The 15,863-nt window shown below is 36.3% G+C and overlaps 1 protein-coding gene across 1 annotated transcript in view; it reads right to left on the reverse strand.

Annotated features, from left to right (window-relative positions):
• The window catches only part of DTWD2 (DTW domain containing 2), a gene marked incomplete at its 5' end in the record, with an annotated part of 94,441 nt that overhangs the window by 33,267 nt on the left and 45,311 nt on the right, over positions 1-15,863 (reverse strand). Inside the window, one exon of the mRNA XM_080638335.1 lies at positions 6,779-6,968. Coding sequence (XP_080494461.1) covers positions 6,779-6,968 — 190 coding nt within the window. The remainder of the gene's footprint in view (positions 1-6,778; positions 6,969-15,863) is intronic.

The following is a 15,863-nucleotide window of genomic DNA, read 5'->3' on the forward strand; positions in this document are numbered from 1 at the left end:
AATGCAATTCCAATAAAAAGAAGGGCAGGACAGCAAAATATTCTTTTCCTTTTTTAAAAAAAGATCATATATGAAGTGCAGAACGTTAATTCAGACAGGCTGTAGCTGCAACTGTTAAAGGCTGTGATCCATGCAATACAGAACTGAAGTATGCACAAAGAAACAAACCCGTTTGAAATGTTTTTGATATTCCTGCTGTCTACTCATATTTTTTTCCCCAAGAGCGTAGGGTATGATCCTTTGCATTACTGCCTCGTAAGTTGCTCAGACAGAAAGTCCGTGACCCTCCTCAGTGACAAACCAGATGTTTTTATCCATGTTCATGTACAGAGGGCTCCAGATTAACATTGCCACGCTTACCTTTGCTCCTACATCTATAAAAGTTTGTACAAAACAAAACACTTAAAAATCCAGAAAACTGTTAAGCTTCTACAAAATCACACATAGATGTGATTTATGCCTAGTATTTCTGGAGTAATCCAACATAAATCATTCAATGATTCTATGATTCTAATAACCACCTACAGTAAAAGTAGATTTGTTAGAAACAGCAAATGTTTTTCCATTTCCGGTAGTGCACAAATACATTTTAATATCCTAGTGAAATCTAAAATAATGGTAAAGTAAATGTAGAGTAATAAACTGGGGTTTACTGCATTTTTTAATACTTATTAAATATCTATATTTCTTATGAAATTACAAATGCATTGGAAAAAAATATTTCACACAAAATCAAAAATGAAAGAAGTCTTAAAAAGAACATTAATTCTAGCAAGACTTTTTCAGAATACCAACTATAAGCATGTAAAACTGTAACATTCCCTCTGCCTACCATTTTCTCATTAGTATCATTTCACCCTTTAAAAGCAATTCCTAGTCTTTTAATGAAGAAATGCTATTATGCTCTATCATTGTTTAAGAAGAAACTAGGTATCCAGACCGATGTGTAGGGACAAGTATATTATTAAGCACAGTGGGAATGATGAGAATATCCAGCACATGTTTAATATTTCAGTTTTGTATACTGAAGCTCATTTCTATCACCATTTAATGGTACTATCTCAAAAAGCAAAGAACGTTTTGTGCAGCATTGCCACTACTACTGCTCTCCTTTCCAAGAGTTTCTTGGCATATTATCTTACTTTACTTTCACTACATTATTTTTACTCATCCTACCCCTTCAAAAAAGTCTTTTCCAGTTCTATTTTGCATTAGGCAGGATTTCAGAATTTTAAAAGAATCATTTGTATATCAAATTACCCTCATTTTTTTCTGCCCATTATTTTAATAAAGCAAACTTTATAACAGCCTCAGAGATACTAATCGCATTCTACACTCCACTACAAGGCCCAAGAAAATTTAGGCAGGTAAAAATGCCAAAATTCAGAGGTAGTTAGTCCATATCCCTTTAACTTTCAGTAGATGATCAGACCTGAATGCTCATATGGAGAATTTATGTAGCTGGGTTCAGTTCAGTTAGTACTTAACAGCATTGGCTTATGCCACTGTTTACCAGATCATAGCCACACTTACACAGCACATGCTGTAACCACACACTGCTGTCATAAGATTACTATTGTTATTTATGTAAGTCATACTAGGGGGTAAACTGATTGCTTCAAAACTGTCTCAAGGACATACCCATAATCAGGAAAACAACCTTCTCAAGTGTAATGCAGATACAATTTTAGACTCAAAGTGTCAACACTTGAAAATGGAATTAAACACTGGAGTCTCTTCAGACTTGAAGGGTGCAATATCAAGGTGCAATATCATCTTTAATATTTGAATATTATCTCACCCAGCAGTGCAATGTTTCATGTCTTTTCTCCCTGGAAAAGAGAATGAATGTTCAGTGGGACCTCATCACAGTATTCCAGTACTTAAAGTCCGGCTACAAAGAGGATGGAAGCTCTCTCCTCACAAGGAATCACATGGAGAGGACAAGGGGCAACAGGTACAAGTTGCATTGGGAAGGGTTTTACCTCAACCTAAGGTTTTTCACAGTGAGGACAATCAATTGCTGGAACAACCTCCCCAGTAAAGTGGTGGAGTCCCCATCACTTCAGGTTTTCAAGATGTGACTGGGCAAAGTGTTAAATAATCTCATCTAGGCTTCCTTTCCCACAAATGACTTCACCAGATGATCTTTTGAGGTCCCTTCCAACCTGAGCCATTCAATGATTCTATGATTCTGGTTCAGCAGACTTTTGCAGAGGGTCCCATGTAAATGAAAAACAAAACAGCATGAAGAAGCAGTCCCACATGGAGAACTAAAGAAATTAATTATAAAATGTAAGGAAAAGTCTGAAAGGATCACAGGAAGTTTTTAAATGTATGGTGAGGCTGAGTATTAGAGGGGTTTTTTTCAGAGTTTTCAGAGCTTATGTGGACCTCTGCTCTGAGGAATTATTTTTTATGAATTTTAAAATTTCTCCTATGGATTCTTGCCATAAGATCAAATCACTTACATAACCCAAAAGGCCTAATATGACATTACATACTTATGACAAGGAAAAAAGAAAAAAGAAACAAAACAACCCCAAATGTTGAAACCATCTGGGTTTTGAAAATAAAAGAACTTTAACGAATTTGTTTTCAACATTGAGCTCTTTCATAATGATAATGTATAGACCAGAGTCTGGCCTTTCAGACACTTGCTGCAACCAGAAATCAGTGAGGCAAAATTTGATGACTAGTAGGTCAGCAGGGTGTATTTTTTTCATAGATATGTTTCTTGTCTGACAAGCACATCAGGTGATGTTCTAATTACGTCACTGTGACCAAATTAATTTATTTATAATACAGACGGTTAAGAGAGGAACTTATCCTGAAGCATTATTAATTTTCTGTATGTTATTTACTCAGTGATATGCTTCGCAGGCTACAACATATATTTTAGTTCTACGCAAAATACAGATCCTTTTTATGCCCCTGAATTTACATATGAATATGTAACATTTTGCTCTTTGGAACACTGCAGTTTTCACCTGAAAGAACTTCTCAACTATTGGACAAAACTGGATCAACTATCTCTCTTTTCATTCTTCTACTTGTCAGTGAAAAATATCCAGTACCACAGTAAAGGGTTTCTTCATTTAAAAAGAGAGAGAAAAGAAATAGTGTCAATTTCCTTCAGGTTCAGCTATTTTTATTTCTGCAGGTCATTAAAATCTATATTTAGCTTACATGTTTAGAACTGATTAGAGAAAAATCAAAATTTATAGTTTATAATACAGGATAAGAAACAGGTCCTACCATAGCACTAGCAAATAACAGTAATCTGAGTAACAGCCCAGAAATTGAAGATGATGCTAAGTAGAAGAGACAGATAACAAAACGGTTTATATATCTACACACAGTGCTCTCTCATATCACAATGCTCCTACTGATCTGATTTGATCTGCCAAAATCACTGACTGTGGGCAGGCACACGTAGTTAAATGCCATAAAGCACTACTCATCTGTAATATACTCAAATAACTGACCTTCCAAAAATCAAAATCCATCATTGAAGACTGTCAGCAGAAAATAAACAAAAAAAACCCAACAACTAAAAAAAATTATCAGGTTTCAGCTTTACAGAGGAGGGTATTATGAACATCAAACAAAGTTGAATTAGACACAATAGAGTTAAATAATTTAAGTCAGTTTTAAAATGACTGGGGAAAAAAAAAAAAAACACTTTTAGAAAACGATCAATACACTTCTGTGTGCATAGGTTTTGCAGAGATACTTTACACAAACCCACTGAGAGGAAGTTCTGTTGGCAGTGAGCACACAAGAGAAGGAAAGTGACAGGAAAATGCCATCTAGAACACCTAAGCTACTCCCCAAGTTAATTGCCAAGAGAGGAACAATAATCACAGTACAAATTAATTGAAAATGGCTGCTGTGGATAGTGGGCTGGAGTTTAGCTGAAACCACTGTATCTTATCTTTGAAGATATAAATCTGTTTCTCCCAGGAAGGGGGAAAAAGAAAACCCACACCAAAAACACACACATACACACACACACAAAACAAAACCACCAAACCCGAAGTAGCAAAAGAACAGGAATACTTAGATAAATAGTTTTAAAAGGAAGACATAAGAATGATAACTAATTTGTTTTCTTTATCTACCCTTCCCTCCAAATGAACAAATTAGAAAAAAGTGTTTTTTTCTGCTTTTTCTAACACTGCAATTCAGAATAACCATTTTACAGAATTTATGGTTTTTTACTTCTGCTGGCAAATTTGATAGGGCTCCACTAAAGAGATTATGAATGGAAACACTTTCTCACACACAAAGGCAAGTCGTGTATCTGTGGTCAGCGCCTCAGCATGCAATAAATGTTGTGCAGAATTTGAAATAGATTGTAGCGAAATAAATTCTGTAAAGTCTATTCATAAAGTTGCAGTTAAATTGAAATACACTGAAATGAATCCCATAAATTCCTTGATGTAAATTCCATCTGTTTCACCATCTTCCTCTGAAGACTAAAGTAATTTGACTAAAACAGAATCTACTCTTCCGTTTCACTTACACCAATATAACCTAATTGCTATACTATAGTAAAAGCCTAAAAACAACTCCCAGATTTGATATAAAGCAGGTTGCATCCCCTAAAGCAAGGGGATATATAAGACTTATAGTAGCTCTTTTTTTGAATTAGCAACATGTTGACTAACAGTACTCTATTTAAACTATTCTGACATCATAGTCATAAAGGCTTTGGTTTTTACGTTTTCAAATTGTCACCTTCTCTCCCCTCATGAAGACGCAGTCATCTTTTCACTGACCAAAAGTTGATCCAATGGTGAAGAGAATTTTTTCTGTTAGCAAAGCTCTTGATACTAATACATCTTCTACAACAGGCTCAATAATTCCCCTTAATGAAAATGGCAGCTTTGTCAACAAACTACAGTTGGTCTTACAGAAATACTTACGAAATAAGAAACTAAATCCTTGTTTATACCACCCAGTGGGCAGTATTTTTTATATGGTTTGAAAAACTTCACTCTAAGACAAACTATTATAACAGTATTTGGGTAGAAATACCTCACAGGCATCACATCATCTACAGCAACTGAAGTGATCACATCAAATTTCTGCCCCATTGTGATCCATAGCAAACTGCTCCTATCTGTGACTTTGGACAGTCAAATCAAGCTAACTGATGGAAACAAATATTCCAGAACACTTACAAATTTGTGAATCCACACTAAGAGCCTGCAGTCCCCAGAAGTTTAAAAAGCACAATAAATGAGGAACTGCAAACTAGTTATAAACTAGAACAAAGACTGGAGTTAAGACAGAAACTTACACAAGAGCTGTTTTCACTGCATTTGACAGTTCATAGACGTGCACATCTTTTTTTCAAAAATGGCCAGAGGCCCTTCACTCCTCCAGGAGCTGTGCTCTATGCCATACCCCAGCTCCCCTCCAGTCTGACCACAGGGGAACTGGTCAGGAACAAAATCAAGAATTTCATTGCAAGAACCAACACAAAAGGAAACCTAAAGCAATGGCAGCGCTAAAATTTAGTCAGCATGTGACTTCCAAACAAATTCAAGCTTATGGTATATCACACAATTTCTAGCCACAGAAGAAATGTAATGGTTCAACCAGTTTTTCCATGCTCCACTGACAAGCATATGACAAAATCACAAAAACAAAAAGTTATGTTTCCTTTCAAAGACTCAAAGAATCCAACCAGTAACTTTTACAACTTCTGGATTTAGAAGTTATGAATGATGCACAACACAGCTACATCACTGTGTGTGAAAACTGCAGTGTGCAAAATAACAGCCTTTCCTAGAAAACCTGCAATTTGAGCATTTAACTCAGACACACCACTGCAGTACATAACAAAATGCTGTCTTGTGAGTTTACAGGACATAGATGTAAGTGAGTCTGATTTAATTACATCTTGATCAGTAACAGCAACTGAGTCACACAAGACAAAGTTTTACCATCAAAACTTACATTCAAGACTCCTGAGCCAAAGCCATGCAATTATCCACTAAAAAATTCCTTGAAAAGTAGTGTCATACCATTGACAATGCAGGAACAGGAACCTATGTCCACTAATATTTTCAACATTGTATTACAATCTAGGGTATTTTTGTTCCAGTAAGGATAGCTGTAATAATTGTACAGCCACACCTTAAGTACTTCAGCTGTTGATATTCGTAAGGCAGGGAAGACAAATAAAAACAATCCAACAAAACCCCCAATCCACACATGGCCACTATTGTTTTGCTTAAGTTCTAAGGAACACTTGCCAAAAGTCATAAAGATTTTAGTATGGTGGAGACCAAACATGTGAGAAAGAATGTGACACCTTCATAAGAGGCTACAAAATTCTACTTTCAGTGTTCCTACTACTGCAATCCAAAATACTTATATGGAGGGGCAGGGGAACAGGAAATGATTATGTGATCACATATGTTCTAATGTCTTAGGCAACAGGCAAAAATTTTCTACAGAAACCAGTTTTCAATTTTGCAAACCAATGATTCACTGTAAAGTTAGATGCATTACCTCAAAAGAAACAAAATCAAATTTCAAGTGACAAACTGAATCCTCCTTCCCCCCAATATTTGCAGTCATTTTTCTCACAGTCCTATAGGTTGTTTTATTTAATTCTTCAAGTTTTTCTTGTCAGCTGGTTACAGCTGAGAAGGTAAAAAAAGATTTCCCTTATGTTCATCCTCACATACCACTTCCTTCTGGCTGATCAGAAAGTAAGCATCTGTTAAACAAAATTTTTATTATATACATTATAACTCACCTGCTTGGGAAGCCGGAAGAGAGAATTTTTGTAAAATATATCTTTAGCCTGACTCCATGTTCCATCGATGATGATCATAACAGACAGACTAGAAGACACCACAACAATTTCTTCCAAATTGGTTGCTTCAGCTCCAGGATACAAAATTAGAGTATTGGGATTTCTGCACACAGCTGCTAATTCAGGATACCTTCAATGCACAGAAACACTAAATTACAATAATTATTAAGATTTTTCACAACAAATACGTATTTCCAGATATTTCAAGTTACTAACTCCCACTCATCTCCAAAATTTACTGAAATTTCAAAAAAGGCCCATTGCCCAGCTACCGCGTTCTCTTTCCAGCACCTCTAAAGTTGTTGGTTCTCCTTCAGCTCCTAAAAGGGTAGGAAAAAGACACCCACTAAAGTAATCAATGAAAAACTGATAGAGCAATACATCAGGAATATTTTCCAATGCTTTAATCATTAAGTCTCTAATCATAAAGCACTTAGGGTTAGAAAGGACCTTAAGATTATCTAGTTCCAATCTCCCTGCCACAGGCAGGAACACCTTCCAGTAGACCAAGTTGCTCAAGCCCCATTCAACCTGGCCTTGAACACTGCCAGGGATGGTGCAACCACAATTTCCTTGGGCAGCCTGTGTCAGTCCCTCACCACCCACACAGTAAAGAATTTCTTATTAAATTCTAATATAAATCTCCTCTGTTTAAGTTTAAGCCCATTACCTCTTGTCCTATGCATCCTTGTAGGCCCCCTTCAGATACTGGAAGGCTGCTATGAGATCTCCATGCAGCCTTCTCTTCTCCAGGCTGAACAGACCCAACTTTATCAGCCTATCTTCATACAGGAGGTGCTCCAACCTCCTTATCATCCTCCAATAGCTCCACGTCCTTCTTATGTTGAGGACACCAGAACTGTACACAGTACTTCAAGTGGGGTCTCAGAACAGCAGAGTAAAGGGGCAGCATGACCTTCAACCTCCTGGTCACGCTCCTTTTGATGCAGCCCAGCATAAGGTTAGCTTTCTAAAAGGCTGATGTCTATTAGAACCAAAGATGTCTTGAATTGTTTACCAAAATTTAACATACATATTCTAGCAAAATTTCTTCAAGCACTTGGCACAAATATACTACAGTCATCCCAATTTGAACCTTATATATGTAAAGAACATCAACAGTTCACTGTCCACATATACAGGTTATTTTTGAAAATTTTACTATCGGAATTTTTATTTTTTTTTTTTAAATTACTACTTTTACAGTTACAGTCCCCTAACTTGTACACTCTCTTCTTCCTTCCTGTTGGCTTCTACATTTGACAATGGTACCAGAGGAACAACTAATGCCTTTAAAGTCTTCAGTGAATGTACACAGAAATTCCTGAGGTTTTTTGCAGGACACCACTGTAAGTCAGTTTATAAAAATCTATGAAAGGCATTGTCATTTAAGTAGCATTGCAAGCCTCAAAAACTACCTATTCAAGTAAGGCTGGTAAGGGAGAATCAGCTGGTCTTGTAACAAAGACAGCACTACTTGTCTTCAATGAACTTCAGCAGTATCATCATATCTTCAGAATCATCTCCATTAGAAAGCAAGAAGAAATACAAAGCAAAAACTGTCTGAAGCATGTGACAATGAGTAAGAAATTAATTCTGCATAGTACCCCAGAGATTATAATATGGTTATAAAAAGTAAATTATGTGGGAGGAGGAAAAGAGCAATATGTAGGTGAAATAGCATGTGACTTTTTGTGCTCTGAAGTGGAAAGGGAAGCCAGTACAGCTAATCAGAGAAAATAACGTATCAGGAGGTTAACAAGAGTCAGCACACAAAACGGGTTCTCCATGCTACCTATCAAGAACCAAGAGGTGCAAGAGCACAGACACAGACACAAGCAGGATGTCAGTATGTAAGTTCACAGAGAGAAACTCCCAACTTTTAAGCCTCAGGAACTGGGTATCTGCACCACTCCTCCAAAAATCAAGACAGAACCCCTTTCTTAGCGGGGCTGGAGGGATGGGTGGAGGAGGGTCAGAGAAGAAAGAAGTGGTTAATAATAGGGTTTGAGTTTTTATATACTAGGTGTACTTCAAATCTGTGCACTCAATTATCACTCTCTGGGGATATACATGAAAAAACAATTTTATCAGCTTTAAGGCAGAATTGCAGTGCCTGAGACATACAGGTCCTGATCTTAAGACTCATATAGGACCATACAGGAAATATCTGAAATGAAAAGGGAGCTGCAATTAGTGTACCAGAGTTAATATTCCAGTATTTGACCATCCTTGCTCCCCCAGGCAAACAGTCCAGACTGATCATCATTCATCACTACATCATTCATACCCCATCCATGGCGGCGTTCAAGACCAAGTTGGATGGGGCTTTGAAGCAATCTGGTCTAGTGGAAGATGCCCATGATATGTTAAAGAAGTGTAAATAGAGACAGGAAATCTGTAAGATTAATCTGTGGCAAATAGAAGAACATGGAAATTCTCTGACCACTATTTTTTTAAACTTTATTTACATTTTAGTAATTTGGTATCATTTTAGCTTAACCTATCTCACAACAGGTTACTTAGCACTCAGGGTTTAAATCTAGAAAATTGGTCATTATTTTCTGATGTTTGTCTTGAGAACACAACTCCTTGAAGAGCAGTGTCCTAATTATGGGATAGCAGAGTTTTCAAATCATTAACATCCCTTAGATGATTTTAAAAAAATAAATAATGAATTCTTAAAACTAATCCAAAACCATAACAATTATGAAGCACTACAAGTTCACATCATGAATACTACAACTCAAGTCTTTGTGTTCAAAATGCTATTCAGTTGAAAACAATTATTTTCAATGCATATTCATCCAAGAATTCCAATCATTTCAGTCTGCAACAGCAGGGCAGCAAAGACAGGAAGTTGATTCGAACAAATTTTGTAAATTTGTCCCACAAGTTTAACCTAGGATCTGAGGGCTGATTATACATATACTGCTATAAGAACTCATAACACTTAACAGACTAGTAGGAGTTCAAATCTCCAAATTGTTTACTATCCACCAACTTCATCTTAGAGTGACACTAAGCACATGCAGAAAGTTATTTAACACTCCAAACGGGTTCTCAGAAATATATGCTGCATAACCCCTTCTAGGTTGTGGTTCACACTGACATTCGGTGTTAGTGGCTTTATTAAAACATGTATAAAACACGCTTGTACTTCCTTCCTTATTATAACAGCAAAGAAGGAATGAGCTAAACATAAATACCTAATGATTTGCTTAAAAAGGAATATAGCTTGTATAAAAGAAATTAAAAAAAAAATTCTGTATGTATTTCTATACAGGTACATCCTGTTAATTCCACTGAAGTTTTTGTATTTGCTAAGGTTTAAGGCTTTGCTTCCTGTTAGTTTGTTGCTGATATATAGTGCAATTACACTTTTTCTATTCACATACTACCACTCTCAAGAATTTGTCCCCAAAAAAAGTTTCATGTACAACCTTCAACAGCATTTAATTAGATATGTGAAGGAAATTAGAAGTCTCTGTAGAAGACTGATGTTTTATCTGGTAAATAAGAATGAATCTGTTAACTGAACAAATTGCTATGGCATTCAAATGGCAACTACATATCAACAATATCACTTTTCACAGCTGGTTAGCAAGAATATGCTTCTTACACTCTTGCTTTGGGTAAACACTGTAATGCAGTATATGTAATCACACAGTACTTCTGAAATACTGCTCTAGGGCATGATTTTCTCTACCAGAGTCAGGTGTTTTTACATGAAACTTACAAGAAACAATTGTGAAAAACTAGTCACTTCACCATAATGCTGAAATAGGGCACTTACCTGCTGAGCTATTTTGAAAACCTGAGCTACACCTTATGTGGATCACACCCTATATAAGCTTTCACTTGTATGCTTAAGCTTACTACTGCATGCGAGTAAAAGGACTAGGAATTAGATTTCATCTTCAGAGTTTTAATTCTAGAAGTAAGCACATATAATCCCACCATAAATCCACATTTAAACAATCTAAATATTTATATTTTTGTTAATACCAAAAATGTATTCCATTGTTCAATTACAAGAGTGATTTCAGATAAATAGTATGTCTTATTAAAAATACAAGAGACAATTTCATTAAGGCTGATGTTTGTATTCATGACAACTCATGAAATATTAAAGAATACATGCCAGTGTTGAAACTCTCCTCAAAGCAGCAGCAGAAGCTCCTTGCTCAGTTCTGTGCTGTATGGGAAAATGTATTTTTGCTTTTCAAGCCTGCCTAAATTTCCCCTGTAAAACAAGCGTGAGGTCAAAAACTCAGTACCAGGTCAGCTGGCAGTCCAGATTGCCTTGTTTAGAATGCCTGGGCAGAAATTTCAGGACACACACTAGATCACTGCCCTGGGAGGTAGATGAGCAGCTTCGTAGCAAGCTGCACCTCTGATGCCTAGTCCTTCAAATTGCTAAAAGGAAAGAATTGCCTAAGCCTCACCAGGCTTGCAGCCATTCTTCTGTGAGCTCTTTATCATCTGGGGAGACTTTAGTTTGTTTGTTTCTTTTAAATTCAAGCTGGTTTTATTTAAATTCAGGAACACAATTCTATATTCCAACTGTACTTGCATATGTGGGGATATTAGACCCAACAGAAACACAGAAGTAAGTTAGGAGTAGAAGGCTGAGTTAGGATAATCACAAGGACATGCTGGGAGCATAAGCATGAACAGTCACACCGGAATAAGCTAGTCCAAGCTACCAAAGGAGCAGTTGATTATGATGGTGGAAGATTTTCACACAGCAGCTGCCCACAGTCAAAACATTGTCACCTTGCTCTTCTTGCCATGTTGTAGCATACAGCAACACACAGTTTCACAGTATTTGTGACTTCAAACATGGCAAAAATATAACATGCCTGTCATCAAGATACGTAACTTTGGCAGTGCAGATGTAGAATGAGGGGCGATGTTTGTGCTGGGGACACCAGTTGCTGTAGACAAGATAGCTGGGCCACATGCCTCACAACAAAGCTTTGTTTATGAAACATCTCTGCAAATAAGTTTGTCTGCTAGTTTATGACAACTTGGATTCAGAACAATTAAGTGAAAAAAGTTCCTCGTTTAATTGCATTTCTTCTCCCCAGTGTCCAGAACATAGACATTTCCTGACATGTTGGAAACCTCAACCTTATCTGCAAATGCTTGAACATGACTGTGAGCTAGTAGCAGCACACATGTCAAGGCTGGGCATGGTAAAGGGGTACAGTAGTAAGCTCAAGAGGCTAAACTGAGAGGGAAAGAGGGTGAAGAGTAGCATGGTTATTGGAGACTACTTGAAGTTACGTCTTATTCCACATCACAGTTCTAGATCCTCACACAGCACTTTTGTAGAAGTCCTTCTTAGTGTGAAGCATGACTAACTGAAGAGAGTTAATGGGGACTTGAATTTTACCTTCCATTCCAGTCAGAATGGACATGCTAATGGCAGGCTCCTCGAAGCCACCAGATTTCAAGAGAAGACTGAGAAGCAGAATTTCTAAACAACAAGTACTTTTCTTCTACAGATCAGAAGATCGTTGACTTCTAAAGAATTCACAACTTTGTGTCAGTCAGGGCAAAACAAGAAAGATAACATTCCTACACATGAAAAAGACCTCTTAAATGGTCTGTTCCTCTTTAGTCTTCCTTAAAGACACTGCAAAGAATGGTATAAGCTCCTGAGTGACAACAAGAACCTACTTCTTAATTTAGGTACTGCACTTTAGTATATTACCAGACTTAGTAGGGTTTAGAATTACTTTGCTTTGCATGCTACTTCATGAACAACTTTTCTCATTAAAGAAGTGGACCAGGTGAAGAATTTAAAATACAAAGTTGTTCTATGTTAATTTAATAGCCATGAAGACAATCAATTAAGCAAATCACTTCTTATATGTCACATGTACTAGTGCACTATTAACAGCAGTTATTAAAAGCTTCCTGTAAATTGGCTACAGAATCATAGAATAGTTAGGGCTGGAAAGGACCTTAAGATCATTCAGCTCCAACCCCCCTGCCATGGGCAGGGACACCTCACACTAAACCATGCCACCCAAGGCTCTGTCCAACCAGGCCTTGAACACCACCAGGGATGGAGCATTCACAATTTCCCTGGGCAACCCTTCAAAGCCACGAAACTCAACACTGAAGTAAAAATCTCAGAAGAATACATGACACATGGAAGGTGTCCCTGCCCATGACAGGGGAGTTGGAACCAGATGATCTTTAAGGTCCCTTCTAACCCAAATTATTCTATGATTCTGTAAATATCTGAAGAAGTTACAAATATACACAATTCACTCATACATGTGTAACATGGAAAAAAAGATGTGCAGCTCAGTAATGTTCCCCTCTAGCCAAGGCAATCATTAACTGAGATCTTTACTGTCAGAGCAGAGTGGAACAAAACAGGAAAACTTAATTTTTCCTTTTGGAAATATTACAAGTGTAACAGTTTATAACAGTTTTCATTTGATATTACCTGAAAAGGCCTGATAATGAAAATAGCTTTGTCACCTGTAAGGCACGATTTACATTTGTGAATTACTGTAAAATGAGTATTAAGCAATATAATTATAAAAATATGATTCAAGTGATATAAGTGACACTTGGTGGGAACTAAAGGGATTTTAAATTCACGTATGTTGGACACTGAGAGAAGAAGAGCTTGCCTGAAAGATACACTCAGGTAAAAAGAGGTGTTACTTTCTAGGTTGCTAAAAACTAGCAGAGACTCTCCAAAAAACTTTCCAAACATAGAATCATAGAAAAAAAGACAACAGAATTCTAAAAACAAAAGTTGTTTACAGATTTTCACAGAATTGGTGGTCAATTCTAAGAATAAATATGAAAGGACAGAAAAAGTTACTATTTCCATGGAAGAAATAAGTGCAAATTATGGGAATAAAATATAAAGGATGAAAAAGAAATGCAACAAAAACTTTTGCCAAATCCTGCCACTTTACTGATGTCATAAACTCTATGAAATATAAGAACTATAAGCAAATATGAATATTGATACAGCACTCACTAAGATGCTAATGATGGTTATAAAAGCATAGCACAAGTCTAAGTGAGTACCATGAAAACTAGGTGAAAAATAAGCACATTAACTAATATCAGAGCAGGAAAAAGCCCAACATGAACCACTAAAGTGATGTTTAATCCGAGGGAAAAATTAGTTATAAATAAAATCAGGAATAAGTAAAACCTCAAAAAATTGAATTTCACAGTTGACCTGTTCAATGAAATCATGTGGGCAATACAACCAGCATCAATAAACAAGTCAGCCCTTATATCAGAATATAGGTCACCTCAAAAACTACTCTACTGCAGTTAAAATAGTGTCCTTTCTTACAAAATGAAAATAAAAAATGCAGAACCACAAACATATAGGTGTTAACAAGATGGAGAATGTCTACTGAAAAGTACAGCAAGACACAAAGAAAACGAATAAACTAAGGTTGTAGGGAAGACAACCAAAGGGAAACCTAGTTAATAGTCTCCAAAGCCACAAGAGGAAGGAAATAACCTATTCTCCATGTCCACAGAGGGCAAGAAAAGAAATAATGAGTACAACTGCAGCAATGAAGACTCAAACTAAACAGGGACAAAACCTCACAAGCCTTCTAATGGTAATAAGTTAAGTTCACATGTTAAAATAGACCTGCTGAGAATTCTGCAGCCTCTTGTGTACATGGTATTAATACCATTGCTGCATGCAACTGATCTCACTTTCATAGGGGAGTAACAGTGGCATCCTGAGGATCTTTCTACTTCTCCAGCTATGCTGTGATATATATGTCTGTTATGAATATCAAATGCCAACACTGATCTTTAGTTGATCTCAATGTAATGACTTAAAATAATGGAACTACGCTGAAGGAATATCATCAATATACACACAACCCTCCCAGTGTTCTTAAAGAGGTACTAAATAACACATGATTTTCCTATGGAAATTCATTCCTGGCATTGTAGCTGCTGCATTTTTATATATTGCTAGCTGTGTGTTTTTGTTAGCAGTTTGTAGACTTTAGACAATGCTGAAATTCCCAAGAAAAAGCAATTTGTATCATTTAGAGTTGCAGTATTCCATTTCAATCAAGGTGGCAATTTATTGCAACAATTAAAATTAAGATCAATCCCAAGGTAATAATTTTCTAGTTCTATAAATACATCATTACAAAATTTCTTATCTGTTATCCATCTTTCCATGACAGACAGCTACGTACAGCTCAAAAAGATGATGTGATCTGAAAGATATGTTTTAATGTGCAACTATGGTCTTGAACTGTACAACAGAAATACTTGCAATGCTGTTTCTCATACAAATCCACTGTTCAGCCTTCATTTTGGTATGCAGCAGGCATTGCAGACCTATATAATCCATTTAGTCTGACAACAATCTCTGGTAGCAGAACTATTCATATCTTTCAATTCATGCCTGAATTGTATCAAACTAGTTTGTCATAGCAGATTTATACGTTCTCATGATTGTACTTAAGGCAAGTGGCATTTCATTGTTTCTGGGATGCATTCTCTTGAGATGTGTAATTTAAACACTATCTTATCTCATTATAATCCAGTTTTTGTATCATAAACATTTTTATTACACATCTATATTCAGCTTCTCTCTAAATGGTTTTAATTCAACAGGGATCTATTAAACTTTGCCAATGCAAAATGTAAGTGTTCAAACTCTAAAAATCCAACACTGTTGTTCAGTAGCAAACAGAACTAATATTATAGAACAGATGCTTATTTATTATCTGTGGAAAACATCAGGTTAATTGGAATTTTTCAGCTTTTCTCATTATTTTTACTATTTCACCTTGGTCATAAGCATGTGCCTTTGCCTCTCTCAATACTCCCAACACTTGAAGATTGTAAGAATACTGATCCAAATAATTCCCGTAAGGCAATAAAATGATTAAAAATAAAAGCAACAACCCTCTGTCATCTCCATCTTATCATCTTGGAAACAGTCCCTTAGGATCAGAACTGAAGCATAAGAGATACCCAGAAAGAAGGGAAA

The sequence above is a fragment of the Psittacula echo genome (genome assembly GCF_963264785.1).
Source record: "Psittacula echo genome assembly, chromosome: Z".
NCBI classification, from domain to species: Eukaryota; Metazoa; Chordata; class Aves; order Psittaciformes; family Psittacidae; genus Psittacula; species Psittacula echo.